The following is a 15,306-nucleotide window of genomic DNA, read 5'->3' as shown; positions in this document are numbered from 1 at the left end:
GGCGGACGGGCTGCGGGCAGCGATGGCTCCAACCGCTCTGCTTCTTTGTAGGGATTTAAAGCAAACCTCTCTCTTCTGAGGCGACCCGGGGAGAAGACCTATACTCAGCGTTGCCGCTTGTTTGTTGGGAATTTGCCCGCTGATATAACAGACGAAGACTTTAAAAGACTGTTCGCCAAATATGGGGAGCCAGGAGAGGTTTTTATCAACAAGGGAAAAGGCTTTGGATTCATTAAATTGGTAGGCTTTCGTACCGTATGTCCATCCGTTTAATTCTCACAAAATAGTAATTTGAGGTTGGGTTTTCTAAAACTGGATCTTAAACTTTCCTCAGGAATCTAGAGCTCTTGCAGAAATTGCGAAGGCAGAACTGGATGATACCCCCATGAGGGGTAGACAGCTTCGTGTTCGGTTTGCCACACATGCTGCTGCTCTTTCCGTGCGTAATCTTTCACCCTACGTGTCCAACGAGTTGCTGGAGGAAGCTTTTTCCCAGTTTGGCCCAGTGGAAAGAGCTGTTGTGATTGTAGATGATCGAGGTAGATCAACAGGAAAAGGCATTGTTGAATTTGCATCAAAGCCAGCTGCACGAAAAGCATTTGAACGGTGTACTGAAGGAGTGTTTTTGTTGACAACGTAAGTATTTTTGCTGCTTTGGATTTTTAGTTGTTAGCTATAGAGAATTGTCAGTTTCTAGGGCTTCAGAATGGAGATTCTTACAGAAAAGTAAAATGAGTATTTGTTTGTTTAGCACTCCTAGGCCGGTTATTGTGGAACCGTTGGAACAGCTGGATGATGAAGATGGTCTTCCAGAAAAGCTTGCTCAGAAGAATCCGATGTATCAAAAGTAGGAACCATCTTTTGGTATAAAGAGCATATAGATAATGTATGTAGTGTTGTCCAGACTTTGAAGGAGGTGGAGTAGTATTTCAGAAAGAGGCTTTGAACGTTGAGTAGCACTTTCAGTTCTTGGGATTTTTTTTGTAGTAGTTTGTTTTCAGATAATGTATAATACTGATTTGTTGAGTATCTTCACTGAGCATTCCACAAGCAGTTTTCTACTTGTATCACAAAGAACCAGCCCAATAATGGATGGGGTTTGGTATACATAGAAACCTGTGAAAATCAGACTTAACTGCTTGCTCCTCCTGTTGTTGAGAACTATCATTTAAGGTGTATCTCATCACCCTGATGAATTAGTTTATGGTATGAAATGAGAAATTAAGAAAAATCTTACCTTATTCCAAGATTAATAAACAGTTGCCTTCCAAAGTAGCATTTTTAGGTTAGGGATCTGCATATTAAACCTGTTTGTTCTAGGAATGTATTTTCCCAGATGGCAAAAGGGGGTGCTTGGGGGACATCCAGTCTGTCTTGTTGGTATGAGAGTGTTCAGAATGACTTGCTTTTATCAGAAACTTTAAACAGTTTATTTAGAAGGGGTGTCTTTAAAAACAGTGTGGGTTAGTACAGTGTCCTGAAAAAGTTGAAATACTTTACATTGCTAACGTTAGGAAAGCTTTTGAACTTTCCTAGTTTTGTTGTGTTAATTACTGAATCTTAATCTCTGGTTCCTTTGTGTGACAGAATAAACTGTTAGCCCTCAGGCGTCTTTGAAAAGCTTTTAAGTTGAAGTGCAGTTAATTACTTGCCTTTGACACGGTAGTGCTTGGGATAAGTCAGCACTGAAGAAACTGAAGGTCTTGTTGGGCTGGTGTTCTAAGCAGCTCGGGCAAAGGCCCAGCGTGTTTGAAGTTGAAGTGCAGTTAATTACTTGCCTTTGACACGGTAGTGCTTGGGATAAGTCAGCACTGAAGAAACGGGTCTTGTTGGGCTGGTGTTCTGAGCAGCTCGGGCAAAGGCCCAGCTTGTTTGAAGCTTTGCACCTGGCAGTTGCTAGCAGTGGAGAGTCTAAAGAGCATGTTCAGAACAAGATAAACGTGCACCAGAACTAAAGTGGGAAGATTTGCTTGGATGTGGTAGTACAGGAGTCTCCATATTCACTGTGGTAGTCATGGAATTTAGTTATGTACTGCTGTTCAGGCGTGTAAAACGTGTCCTGTGAGCAGCACACTGTCACAGCAGGTTCTCACATAGCTGTGAGGTGGTATTTTTGGGGCTCCTTTGATGTTCCCTGATAATTCTTGGGATCTTCTATTGACCTTGAGCTTCCTCAGTCTGAATATGCATCTTCCTCTCTGCAGGGAAAGGGAGACTCCTCCCCGTTTCGCTCAGCCGGGCAGTTTTGAATTTGAATATTCTCAGAGATGGAAATCTTTAGATGAGATGGAAAAACAGCAGCGAGAGCAAGTGGCAAAAAACATGAAAGACGCCAAGGACAAACTTGAGAGCGAGATGGAAGATGCTTATCATGAGCATCAGGCAAACCTCTTGCGTCAAGGTAATTGGCTGTGAATTCTGTAGTCTCTTTGCTCTAAAGGCCAGCTTAATGTTTGGGTGTTTAATGATGTGAGTAAATTCATGCTTCCTACTGCTAACTTGAGAATTAGACTTGGGAACTTAGGGGTGCTTAAAGAGCAACCAGTAGTTTTTCAGGTTTATTTAAATACTGTGTTGTTAGGAGTAGGGGTACCTGTTTGTTGTGGTGCAAATAAGGTTGATCTGCCTGAGATCTGAGCTTAAATCATTAACATGAGTTTGTGAGATAGCTGCTGACAAGCTTCGTTTCTGCAGACCTTATGAGGCGTCAGGAAGAGCTGAGACGAATGGAGGAACTCCATAACCAGGAAATGCAGAAACGCAAGGAAATTCAGCTGAGGTTGGTTTGGATTCCATGGGATTTTTTTTTTTCAGTATTGCATTTGGGTTTTTTCAATGACTTATATGAAAGTTTTTCTTTTTTCAAGAAACACCATTGCTGCTTCAGTTTGTGTATGAGAAATTGAACTACAGTGTAAGTTTCTCCACTAGCGTTTGAGCATCATTGAGTATCTTTTTTTTTGCTTAACTGATCATTTGATGCCTTTTGAGCTGCTGGTGGAAGTGCTGTCGAGGAGGGTGGGACATGTTATGCTGCTGGGGGTTAATGGTCTGCTTTGGGATGATCAGGCAGGAGGAGGAGCGCCGCAGGCGGGAGGAGGAAATGATGATACGTCAGCGGGAGATGGAAGAACAAATGAGAAGACAGAGGGAAGAGAATTATAGTAGAATGGGTTACATGGATCCAGTAAGTGAAATTTTGCTGTTTTGGGGTATGTTGCCATGTTCAGGTTTTTTATGCTTTGAAGATGGATGCGTTTTGTCTCCCTTTAGGCTGGATAACATGATGTTTCTGTGTAGGTGTAGTGGTGGTAGTTGGCTGTACGTGTGCTTTATCTCCTGGAAAAGGTATGGATTTTGGGAGTCAGTAATCCCTGCTAAAAGTTGTTTCTTCTACGCAGAGGGAGAGAGACATGCGAATGGGTGGTGCCACCACAATGAACATGGGAGGTAAAGAATTTTTAAATAATTACTTTCTGTGGTGAACTTAGAAATTGTCAGAATATGATTATATATTTTTCTTTCTTAGATCCTTATGCTTCTGCAGCCCAGAAATTTCCACCTCTGGGAGGTGGTGGCGGCATAGGTTATGAAGCTAATCCAGGAGTTGGCCAAGCAGCCATGAGTGGTTCTATGATGGGAAGTGACATGGTAACGTATCCCGTGGTGGCTTTAGTTTAGCACAAGGGAGATGTTGTGGTTGGGAATTGAGTTCTCTGCCAGTGTTGGGCTGGTTGTGTAAATGTCACTGTTAACTGCTGACTCGGCAGGTGTTTAACACCAGTAGTGTGGCAGTGCGTAGCTGTAGGTTAGTTCTGAGCTGTTTTGGTAGCTTACACTCGGAAGTTGGTTGTAAGTGAATTCAAATGTGCTGTTAAGCATATTTGCAATTAACTTTATTGGACTTCGGAAATTCTGCGTCACTGGTAGGCTTGGAAGGATTTTTTTAATGAATTCTAGGCAATGTGACAAATTTCCTAGTTCCCTGATGCAGTCACTTCTCAGTAATGTGATATTCTGTACTTGCAGACAAGGGATTTTTGTTCTCCTTTCCGGTGTGTAATGTTGCACTTATTCTGGCCCTTCCAAGCCTAGTTAGGATTGATGCATGTTGGTATGGATATGCTGTTAACTCAGAAATCTGCACTCATGTCTATTTAAGCAGCAGATGAACTAAGTAATTGATGATGAACAGCATATCACTTCTCCTGTATGCTGATGTTTGCCTTAAGGAGCAGAAATGCTGGGTTTAGCTCCAGGCATGTTCCAGCGATCCTTGGCTGTGGCCATTTTGTGGTTCCTGTCTCCAAAAGGAATTACAGCCCCTGTTTCTGTCCTGTGATGGGATGACTATAGGTAGAGTTACTGTTGTGGGCACGCCTCACGTTCCGAGGTGTGTTTCCAGACTGCACTATTTTTGGCACACTATATGCGTGAATGGGCTTTGAGCCTGCTTGGTGTTATCACACTGAAGCAACACAAATGTAGATGAAAGAAATGCTTAATGGGTAGGATGGAAACCTGTGTTGGCTCAGGTGGCGATACTGGTGTGCTTTCACCCTCCTGAAAGGGTGTATGTTCTGTAGCACAAGCTGAATGAAATGATTTTTGGGTGGGTTTAGGCCTCTGGCTTAACATGGGTGAGCTATCCTGGTAGCTCGTAAAGTATCTTCTGTTTTTTGGGGAACCATATCTTTGGAGCTATAACTTTTCGGATCATCATGGATTCAGCAGACAGTGCCATTGGCCTTAATGCATCTGTATAATCTCCTGATACTGAAGCAGTTCTAAGCCTCCCATGAGCAGCTAGGCAGTCGGTGGTGAATGCCGTGTATGTTTTTCTCCTGAAATCCATGGTACAGGTGCATGCTGAACTTGTGTAGTACCTGAAAATACAATAAGGTCCAAAGGTGTGACAGTAAGATGGTTTAACTGCCTTGAGTTTAGTAGGATGGGGATTTCTGCCTGACAGTGCTGTCACAGTTACTGGGCTGATAACTTCTAAACAGAACTGGAGATAACCTTAAGCTGCCATGAATTAGGCAGAAAGCACCTAGGTAATCTCTGAAATTCCTTTCTTGGAAGGATTGACACTAACTTTCACAAGTCCAGAACTTTAAGTGTGACTTTTCAGTTGCAGATACCTTTTGTAACAAACAACCTGCCATTGTTCTGTTACCTGGTACTGGGAAACTTGCCTGAAACAAAAGTTCAAAGTTCCCTTTGACTTCATAACGTGTCAGTTCTGTAGATTGAATGCTGGTCACACCTACTGGTGCAGTAACTGAACGAAGTACATGCAACTGGAGGTACTAGTAAAAATAGCCAAAGTCTCTGCTTTATTGCAGGGTAATACAGCTTTTACATCTTGGTGTGAAACTTTCCAATGCTGTGAAGTTGTGAATTTTCTAAGAGCTTGCGGTGAAGGTGGGGTGGGAAGGGAGATATTGACTGGATGCACACAAGCCTTTGTGCCTAGTTCTAACTGGGAGCACTGAATAAATTGTAGATCTTTGAACACATTTTGCATATTCTGCAGCAGCAGTTCTGGAGTACGTGGGTTGTTAACAAATGCCAGTCTTTTGATCAAGCAGTTGCGTTGGTTAGGTAAATCACTGGTCATGAGCTTTTTTCACATTTTTTTTTTTCTTCTTGCAATCCAGTAGTGCTCACAATCAGTTTTGGTTACTGCCTAAGGCCTCTGCAGTTTAGTCAGCAGACTGTAGTCTTAACCCATCTTGAAAAGCACATGGTCTCTATTGCAGCACATGCCATTAACTGGTGAGTAGGCGTTCTGTTTACAAGGACATTTTATGAATGTCAGCTCCTGCTTCAGTGAACTGAAGAGTCGTTCTCTGGCTAGGCTTACTGGAAATGACAGTGATGTAATCTAAACTTTTACTGCACTAAAGGTGAGAAGTTTGCAAGCTGTTTGCATTAACTTGGTTGAAAATTGCTAGAGCTCATTTGGAAAAGTTGTTAATTCACATCTGCACTAATGCTTACATTTCTAGCACTGCAGGGAGGATCTGTTCTTTGTAACAGATGTATGAGAATGCATCAAGTGGGAACATACCTCAAGGCATGTATTACAATAAACTAATTTTTAAATTACCCTTTTTTCCTTTCTATGTTCCCGGTACCTGTGGATCGGCTCAATGGTGATTGTATCGACGAACCTTGACTGCGGAACCTTCTAAAAATATATACTTAACACACATGGACATCAACTACCTATAATGAACTGTTAATTCTGTTCCAATAGCGTCCTGAACGCTTTGGGCAGGGAGGTGCGGGGCCCGTGGGTGGCCAGGGTCCTAGAGGAATGGGGCCTGGAACACCAACAGGATATGGTAGAGGGAGAGAAGAATATGAAGGCCCAAACAAAAAGCCCCGATTTTAGATGTGACCTGTAGTTTCATTCCAGTTTGTTTTTGTCTGTCTTGTTTAGACACCAACTTTTTAATTCTTGCATTTTAGTAAGAAAGCTACGTTTTTATGGATGTTAGAAACTTACTGACCTAATATTTGTAAGTGGTCTGTTTGGGCGAGTACAATTTAATTATGTAATGCAGTGTTTCAAAACAAATTTAGCTGTTTTTTTTGATGTATAACGTCCCTAACTTGATGGCAGTGTACCTTGTGCCACTGAATTCCCAAAGTGTACCAACATTTTTTTTACTGTGCTTCAAATAAATAGAAAACTAAATGTAGTAACTCTTCTTGCCATTCGTGGTTAAACGTACGAGGCTGAACACCACACCTTCGGCAGTAACCCCAGAGCCTCGAGCAGAGGCTGAACCAAACCAGGGTGTGGAACCACAGTGAAGAGCGAGATCTCTTCCGTGATGCCTCTAGCCTAAGATTGGGTCAAACAGGAGCCAAACTTCCCAGTAGGCGCAGAGTTTTTGAGCATTAATTGTGCTGCAATAAGGAAGCAAACGGTAATCTTGCAAGTGCTGTAAGCTCCAGTAATTAAAGCCACACTGCAAGCAGTGCAGTATGTAAAGAATTTGTGATTTTAGCTACAGAGAACGGGTGGTGGGATGGTAGCACTTGCCACCTTGGCAGTTACTGCTTGGAATCTTTTAAAGACTTTAAGCAGAAGACTAGCAATGGTTATTTGAAACAAAAAAAAAAAATCCTAGAATGACTTGTATTGGCTGACTTCCTAACTAAAGGATTGTTAATGTGATTTTTTTTAATATGCTCTTAAGCTGTCTGAGATGACAGGATCTGGCCTTGCTCCGTATTGTATGCTTACCTGAAACTGCTTGGCAAAAAGACCAGAAGTGTTACTTGAGTGATTACGGTTAACTTGCTTCTTGTCCTCATGCTAATTGAGTGGACTAATTTGCATAGCTCAGAATACAATCATTTGTTATTATGGGGACTGCAGGAGCTGCTCTTAAATCTTGTAGCTGGTGGGCAAATCCTAAAAACCTGTATGTAAAATACAGAAACTAGCTTGCTTGCATGATGGTTATCGCTCTTTTATTATTGATGTTTGGAGATAATGCATCAAACGCAGTATCTGAATCTGGAGTTTAATAGTTTATACTACACAGTACAAATAAACTCCCTTGAAGGTTCTTTTGTAGAAGATCTGATGAATTCGTTAGCTTGCTGTTCATTTTATTAAGCCCCAGAAGACTCTCAAAGCATTCTGGACTCATTGATAAGGTAGTTGCTTTGCTTATTATTACATTATGCCAGCTAAGCTGGGAAGGTGACTTCCCAGTGTAAAATGCCTTGGTGTTAATGCAGGATACATCAACCTGCTTGGCACAAAGTAGGTGAACTTATTTTGGCTGTATCTTCACACAATTCCCCAACTACTGAGCATTCTGTGAGTAGCTTTTAATCTTCCAAAGATCTTTCCATTCCTCGTGCTAAGCATTGGCTAATTCCAAATTTCTACACTAAATTTTCTCTGGCGGTTAAAACTTCAGTGTCAGATTGCAGTATTCTAGAGTGCAGATGATCCCTCTTGAGGTACTTGCTGTAAGTGCTGTTACTCCTTAAATGAAAAAAAAATAGTATGTTGTGGAATGCCAGACCCAGGTAACACTGATTTGGAATATTAAGTGCACTAAATAGCGACTCAGCTCGTCTGGTGAACGCTCTGTAATTGCCCAGAAAAGTTTGGGGGTTGATAACATGCTACAAAAACGAATTGCTCTTCAGGAAATTCTGAATTGGCAGTTCCTAAACCACAGACCAAGTATTTGGGAGTACTTGTATTTGATACTTAGTTTAAAAATCAGCAGTAGTGATGCAATTTGCTTTATGGAAGGAGAATTAAACGATGCCTATGTGTTGTGGAGGGTGTTCGTGGGACACCCGCCAAAGGTGAAGGTGTACGAGATGGGGAATTCTGAACGTAAACATTAAATTAATTTTTTTCAGTTTATTTTTCAGATTACATGTCATTCTTTATTAAAGAGATGCTGGTGCATATCCTAAAGTATGTTCTTTCGTAGTTCTGTAACTTGGAAGAGTGAAGGATGCTGATGTCCTTGTACCTTACAGAGGTTGTCTGTTGGTACCCCTGTTTCGTACGTAAGCTACCGTTGCTAGGTATTAAAAATAGCTGAGTTGGAAAACTGATGAGTAAATAACCCTGAAAGATTTGGCAGTTTTCAAAACATGTGAAAGTTTTTGGTTAAATCTAGCTTTGTTGTGGCTGCATAAGCAGAATTTCTAAAACAAGTTCTGCTTCGAGTTGCATGGATTAAACAGGCATACAACTAACTAGCCAACTTCTTCGCAAGACCTTTTAAAGGTGGTGTCTTAAAAGCTGGCAAACATGTCAACTTTAAAATGTGATCAAGTTGCTAAATGTGGGAGGTGAGAAAGTTACATTCCTTTGATCTGTTCCTAAGAGGTTTTGGACTTTTTTCCTAAAATCAGATTTATATAATTGAAACTTTAAAACGAATTAGAAAAGTGCTTCATTGGTCAGACCTGTTTTTGGATGGTCTGGATCATGTAACACATTTTTTGTACTGGACTCGGAGGACATTGGCTGTTGCAATTTAGCTTGCTTGATCAAAACTGAGCCCATTTGACACTGGGATCTCTAAAAACTGCAGCATATAGAAACTGGTATTGCTACACGTACATCTTCACGCTTTCTCAGAAATTAATTCAGAATAATCTTCTGGTGTAGACACGTTTCATTAATCATTTATACAGCTGATGAGAAACTGAAACTGCTTTTGAGATTTTGTGGTATTTTTGTGGTAGAAAAATTCTTGGCTTCTCCTTGGCAACCATTTACTGTGGCAGCAAGTTTTTGCTGGAGTTTTGAGACTGCACTTTACAGTTAAAACTAGTGGCCTGCTACGTAACTGCACTTAGCCAGCATTTCTGCAGTTCATAACTGTGAGGAACGTAGTCCCACAAATGGCAATGGACATTAGGACCCGGATGTAGTATTCCTGCTTGCTCCGAGATTCTCATTGCCGACTGCGTACAGGTAGGTAACAAGCAATATCATATAACTTGGTGACTTTCTATGTAATCTTATACTGTGGGTATTCTGACATCACACTTCTGACTGTGGAATTACAGTGCAGCACTCTCCATACCTGTATGTTAAGCTTGCATCAAAGCTGCGTGGTTTTCGGTTTTAAGCTTTGTCTTGTTCAGAGTCAATAAGCAACTTACTGTGATTCTTAGAGAAGCGTTTTCAGACCCGATTCCTTTGTGCATACGACTCGGCTGGTGTGGGTTTTTCTTAGTTCCGATGTAACAAAGATACTCCTAGGTGAGCTCTGTGGGGAAGAGGGAATGTGATCTTACTCTCACTTCACTAGTCACCTAGGTGCTGTCCGTGCCTTAGAAAAGGACCTTCTAAACTGCCCGTGGTGACAGTGGCCCATCTGCAGCACATCCCTTGGTAGGGCCGTGGCTTGGCAGGAGACGCGTTGGCAGCCGCTGCTCTGGCCTCGGGTGCACTCGCGATAGGCACTTAGAGCTTGCTGACACAGGCAGCCTCCAGACTGGGGTGGAGTATCTTCTGAGGGTGTACAAATGAGTATCCCCGTGAGTAGTGTCGTAGAGCTTATTGGGCATTCCAGTTGGCTTCGTTTTACTCTTTGATTGACAAGCATAATCATTCCTCTGCCTTTAATTGACAGCGCTGAGATTCTGTATTTCTGCCTCGTAGAGTCATCTTGGTAGTGTAATGCTCAATTTCATTTCTCATCAGTCTTGAGGATGTAATTCTAAACTCTTCATTACTAGAAGTACTGAATGTAGTGTTCCAGGATTATTAACATGCTTTACATTTCCAGACATCCAGACGTGCTGATCTCCAGCTCTTTTGCATTAGCTCTTGAACCTGAATTGCAAGATCCCTTGTTTCAGCACATGATCTAGCTCTTGTCTGATGTTCAGTTTATTTCAGAGGCATTGTGATGTGTTTTCCCCACTTGTTCTGCAAAGTTCTGCTTTGCATACTTGTTCCTGGTATTACTGTCACGTTTGGACCCTTCTGTGTCATCTTCCAGGCAGGATTCTTGCTGGTGGACAGGGGACCTGCTGGACAGCCTTGCCCTCCGCTCTAGCGATCTTCTCATGTTCCCTGGAAAGCCTGAGGCAGCAGCTGCACCTCAAGATCATAACAGCAGCTCTTGGGTTACACTGCAGCTGGTGTAGCCGAGCTCTAGCTAGTCACGCAGTGACACTGCTGTCACAGAGTCAGTTTGGCTTCTCACGATGGCTTCCTCTTACCGTGAGCAGAATTCCATAGCGCAGCCGACGGCGGAACGCGTGCTGTCATCCAGCAAAGCTGGGCTGTCCATCTCTGAAGCAGTGCTCAGACCAGACTAGCTTTCTCCAGCGTGCTCTGGGTACCTGAGCTGCAGGGATGTCGTGGAGGGGTTATCAGCACATCTGCCTCGCTCTGCGTACTTGAACTCGCAGGTTTTTGACACTCTGGGAGCAAGTGATTTGTGACTGAACCATGGGGCTCGTGCCAGCTCTGACTGTCCGCAGTAACGGGACGTGGTGTGGTAGCTAACTTAAACAGCCGTGTCTGCTCTGAGTCAGCCTGTAACAAGTGGGTACAAGTAATGACATTGAAGTGCTTGCATTGTGTTTCATACCTTGGTTTTATCCGTGTGTAAAATACACTTTTTCTCAGAAGCTCACCTGAAGCTCAGAAGTGTGGTGTCAGAATACATTGCGTACCTGCTAGGCCCTCGGACCAGGTACCGGCGCTGCCCGCGGCGCACAGCACAGCGTGTGGGGCTTTCCTGTAACATTGAGCACACCAAGTGTTGATTGGCTTGCAGTTTCCCCATAGCTCAGCACTGAGGCCTGTGAGTAGCTTAGGACTGGAGCAGTAACGGGGTTGCATGTCTCTGTTAATCATTGCCAGCTGCAGTGACACGATCAGGAAGGCCAGCGGCCTGTTCCACTCTGTTAACCAAGGCTAAGCATGCTGGAAAGGGGACGTCCAAAGTACGCTGCTCTGGGTAATTCCTTGGCTTCTTCCACTACTTGCAAGTTTGGAATCAGCTCATTAGCTTCAGATTTTTTTTTTCCCTCTCTGTACCAGCTAGTGGGGCTGTTAAATAGCTGCTTACTGGAAAAGGCAAAAAAAAAAGGGAGGATTGGCCTTCTCCCACCTCTGTCATTGCTGCTAGGTAATGATTGACACGTTAGGACTTGGCTGTGCAATCCCGCAGTGGTCTGTGAATACCCCATCTCTATAAATGTTGCTTCTGAACACCAGTACTGAAGAGCTAACTGGGGAGGGCTGGGGGGAGCGTGGCTCTAAGTGAATCTGGAGTGTTAAAAGGATGCACAAAGATATAGTATCCCTTATGCATGGTGTTTGTCGCTGTGGCACAGAAAACTGTGCATACTACAGCTCTGCTCCTGAGGGCCATGATAAAACCCAGGTGGTGGGTTTGAGACTTAAACTTGAACTTTGCCCTGCCTGGTCGGATCACGCTGTGACCATGGTGTGATTTGCCTCCCCACTAAAGGTGTGCACAGAACCTTGAGGTGCATCCCAGCTGCTGGCCATTCAGTTCACCCTCAACTCAGCTCCAGTAAAAGGGTGGGTGGGACTTGAGAAGGGGAGAATCTGTTGCTGAGACTAAAAGCTGTGACTGACAGTGCTGACCTCTAGTGTCTTCCTGTGGCTTTCGAAGCACCTGTAGGACTGTAGGAGCCAGGGACACTGCACTCCTTCATCAAGGGGAGGAAAGAGGAGATAAAGTAGGGTAAAATAGTGGAAGTAGCTTGACAAAATGGTGAATGCCTTCACATAAGGGATAGTATACCTCTGGCTGCCCTCAAACCTCACTGTACTCAGACTGGTGGTTTACGGTTTGTGCTCAGACAAGGTGCAGTCCTGCAGTCAACTACCTGCTGCATATTCCTTCATCTCTTCATAAGTGGTCAGGCTAGCCTATTTCTGCCCCTTATTCTTCCACTTAATATTTTGGAATAATTGGTTAAATTCCCCCTCGTAACTAATCAGTCCATGTATCTTAAAACTTTGTTTTTAAGTTAGTTTTGAAATGGTCAGAATTTTCTGTTTGTTACCATAATAACTTCAGTTGTTATCCTTTAGGTGAAGATGAAAGCTGAGTGAAAATGGAGTGCTCATCCAGGGGAGGTAAGCATAACTCCTGCTTTTGTTGGGAACGGGTGAAATAACAAAGGCTTCTGGACACTTGATGTTCTGAGTACCTTTGAGCTGGTGGATGTTGAGAAATGGTTACAAGTGAACATGTGAAATGTGAGGGTGGAACTTGTACCCGCTGTCAAGCTGGGGGGTTCAGCACCCAGGCTCTGTCAGGGCTTGGAATCTTAGCAGCAGCAGTTAAAAATAGCTTTATAGTTGTGGGTTTGTACAAAAGATTTCAAAATCTCTGTGGGAATAACTTGTGAATGTTTTCCTCAGTTGAGGAGCCAAGCATGAGCACATCCAGCTGATGGCCAGTGGTGTGTGGAGGGACCAGGACAACACGTGGACAGTAAGTAGTTGGTGTCCTGACACTGCTGCGAGAGTTCAGTCACCCACCACCCTCTGATGTATTGTGTAGCTCCTGCCTGAAATTTACAGTTGATTAATCTCAATTTTATATAAAAATTCTGATTCTCTCTTTGTAGAGCCCAGATACAACCATTGTTTGAGACTTTTCAGCCCTGCAGCATCAAATAAACTCTGTCCTCTGAATGCTGCGGGTGGTCAGACGAGAAATAACCAGTGAACAGGGTGGGTGATTGTCACTGAGGGAAAAGGGGAACAATGGAGCAGCTGCTGTGCAAATGTTAACCCAGCCAAAAGCTGTTAAAAAGATACTTTTCTGAAATACTGTAATGAACATTGAATTTTGAAAATAACATCTAATATAAATTGATGTGTACAAGAGCTCAAGCAGATAGTGACTTTGGGAAATAAACTTGCAGAGCTGGAATTCATAAAATTTATCACTAAAACTACAAGAGGGAACCTCAGATACCTAAAATGTTGGGCGAGGAGGAACACCCAAAGTACTGTAGCTCAGGAGTGAGGGGTAAGGACCAGTGTAGATCTGCTGTGACAACCTGTGAGATTCCTTCAGTGAACGCCTCTTGAATTGGGTGTGGTCTGTCGCTGCTTTTAGGGTAGTCAAACACAAAGACCTTTCACGTTGCTGACATTTAGGAAGAGGATGAAAATGTTCATTTAATCTTGTCTGACATAATTTATGATCCTAGAGGACGTGGGGTGGGTGCATGGCCCGTTGTGGTGCACACTCTCCATGTCATGTGTGGTGGCTGCTGGTGTTCTAATGCTCCTGCTGACAGTGTGCTTTGCATTTGCAGAGGTGGATGGAGTCTGAACGCAGTGAAGAGGAGCCAGAAACATCCAAGCATTAAAAAAATAAAATTTAATTTTTAATAAATGGCTTCTGTTTTATTTCAGTGAGTAAGGGCAGAATGTGCTGTAAGGTGAGTTTGAGAAACTGACCCAGGTGAGGCTGCAGAAGGGGGTGCAGAACATGCTTGGGGCAGGAAGAGTTTCTGTTGTTGGGTCTTGCTCCATACTGTGACCAGCACTCAGGAGAACCACCTATAACCAATAAAACCCCAACAAATAACACAGTTATTTCCTGCTGGGATTGTGCCACAGGCCTCCTCTTGTAGCTCAAGTACTGCACTTCTCTGGCTGGCAGTGCTCCTGAGCAGGGCACAGCCAGACACTTCCAGCAGACTAGCTTAATTTTCTAAGGCACTACAAGTATTTCTGAAGTTTTGCCCATTGTTTCCCCCACCTTGAGTCCTGTGTCTGAGATACCCAAGTTAGGGTTCTCTGGAAGCTGCAGAAGTGCTGGGTTTGGCTCTTGCTGCACAGATTGCCACAGTTCATGTTGCTTCATTTGATCCCCTTGGACTGCACGTTTGTAGTTTGTGCTGTCATTTATTGAATATGACCCTTTCCTTAAATACCATATAGTCTAATGAGTTCAAACAGGGCTGTGTCAGGCTCTGTAGACCTGTGCTGTGAGGTTTTTCCCCTCCAGTGGCAGGAGTTGGGGCTGCTTGTCTGGGAGCTGCCTTGTCAGCCTGGGAAGGTCAAACTGAACAGGATTTAATGTGACAGAGGCAGATGAAATGTGTGGGATGTGTCTGGGGATGCAGGGTCAGCTCAGACTTGAGCAGCTGCTGGTGGGTGTCAGGCCAGTGGCCTCACCTCCAGTCATGAGCATTGCTGGGGCTCAACAGAGGGACAGGGACCCCAACAGCAGCAGGGGGGCTTTGACACAAGCCTGTGCAGAGGTGGCTGGTGCTGCTCTAACAGCCTCTGGCTGCTCTTTTCATGCTCTTGAACCATCAGGCTATTGGGTACAAGGTCATCTGCCATCTTTCACTCTGTTTTCACTTCTTGCTGATCCTGTCCAGATTCTAAAACGGCTCCAGTGAGAAGAGGTTTCATGGTGCCTTGGCAACCACGCTGCAAGGGGCTGGGTTGTGGTGGCTTTGTCTCCACAGTTGTGGGCTTGCACACACTTCTTTTCCTCAAATTCCATTACTTCCCCTTAACTTGTCCTGATTTCTCTTCCACTGTTGCAGTGTCAGCAGCATGCTCTCTGTTAAGCTGTTCCAGCCTGAAGGTGATGCAAGCGTTCAACACGCTGCACTTCACCTCCTACAACTGCCTTTAATAAGCAAACCAGGGCTTGTTTTCTGCAAGGAAAGGGGTGTTTGGAGAAGGGGGGAAAAGGCGCCAGGGCAGGACAGTGATGGGAGCTGGGGCAGCCCTGGCCTGACAAGGGCAAACAAGCCTTTTCTCCA

The 15,306-nt window shown here is 43.8% G+C and overlaps 1 protein-coding gene across 1 annotated transcript; it reads left to right on the top strand.

Annotated features, from left to right (window-relative positions):
- Positions 1-51: 51 nt before the first annotated feature.
- SFPQ (splicing factor proline/glutamine-rich) lies at positions 52-6,709 on the top strand (the record flags this gene model as incomplete). Its single annotated transcript, XM_008939965.1, has 9 exons — positions 52-240; positions 335-636; positions 752-847; positions 2,205-2,401; positions 2,695-2,779; positions 3,070-3,187; positions 3,402-3,450; positions 3,530-3,651; positions 6,266-6,709. Coding segments are annotated over 9 exons (1,296 nt in total), but the record flags the coding sequence as incomplete, so codon positions are not given.
- Between the last annotated feature and the right edge of the window lie 8,597 nt (positions 6,710-15,306).

This window comes from Merops nubicus, unplaced genomic scaffold, assembly GCF_000691845.1.
Source record: "Merops nubicus isolate BGI_N331 unplaced genomic scaffold, ASM69184v1 scaffold7205, whole genome shotgun sequence".
Taxonomy (NCBI): domain Eukaryota; kingdom Metazoa; phylum Chordata; class Aves; order Coraciiformes; family Meropidae; genus Merops; species Merops nubicus.
Note: the sequence above shows the minus strand (reverse complement) of the source record. Positions and strands in the feature narration are given on the sequence as shown.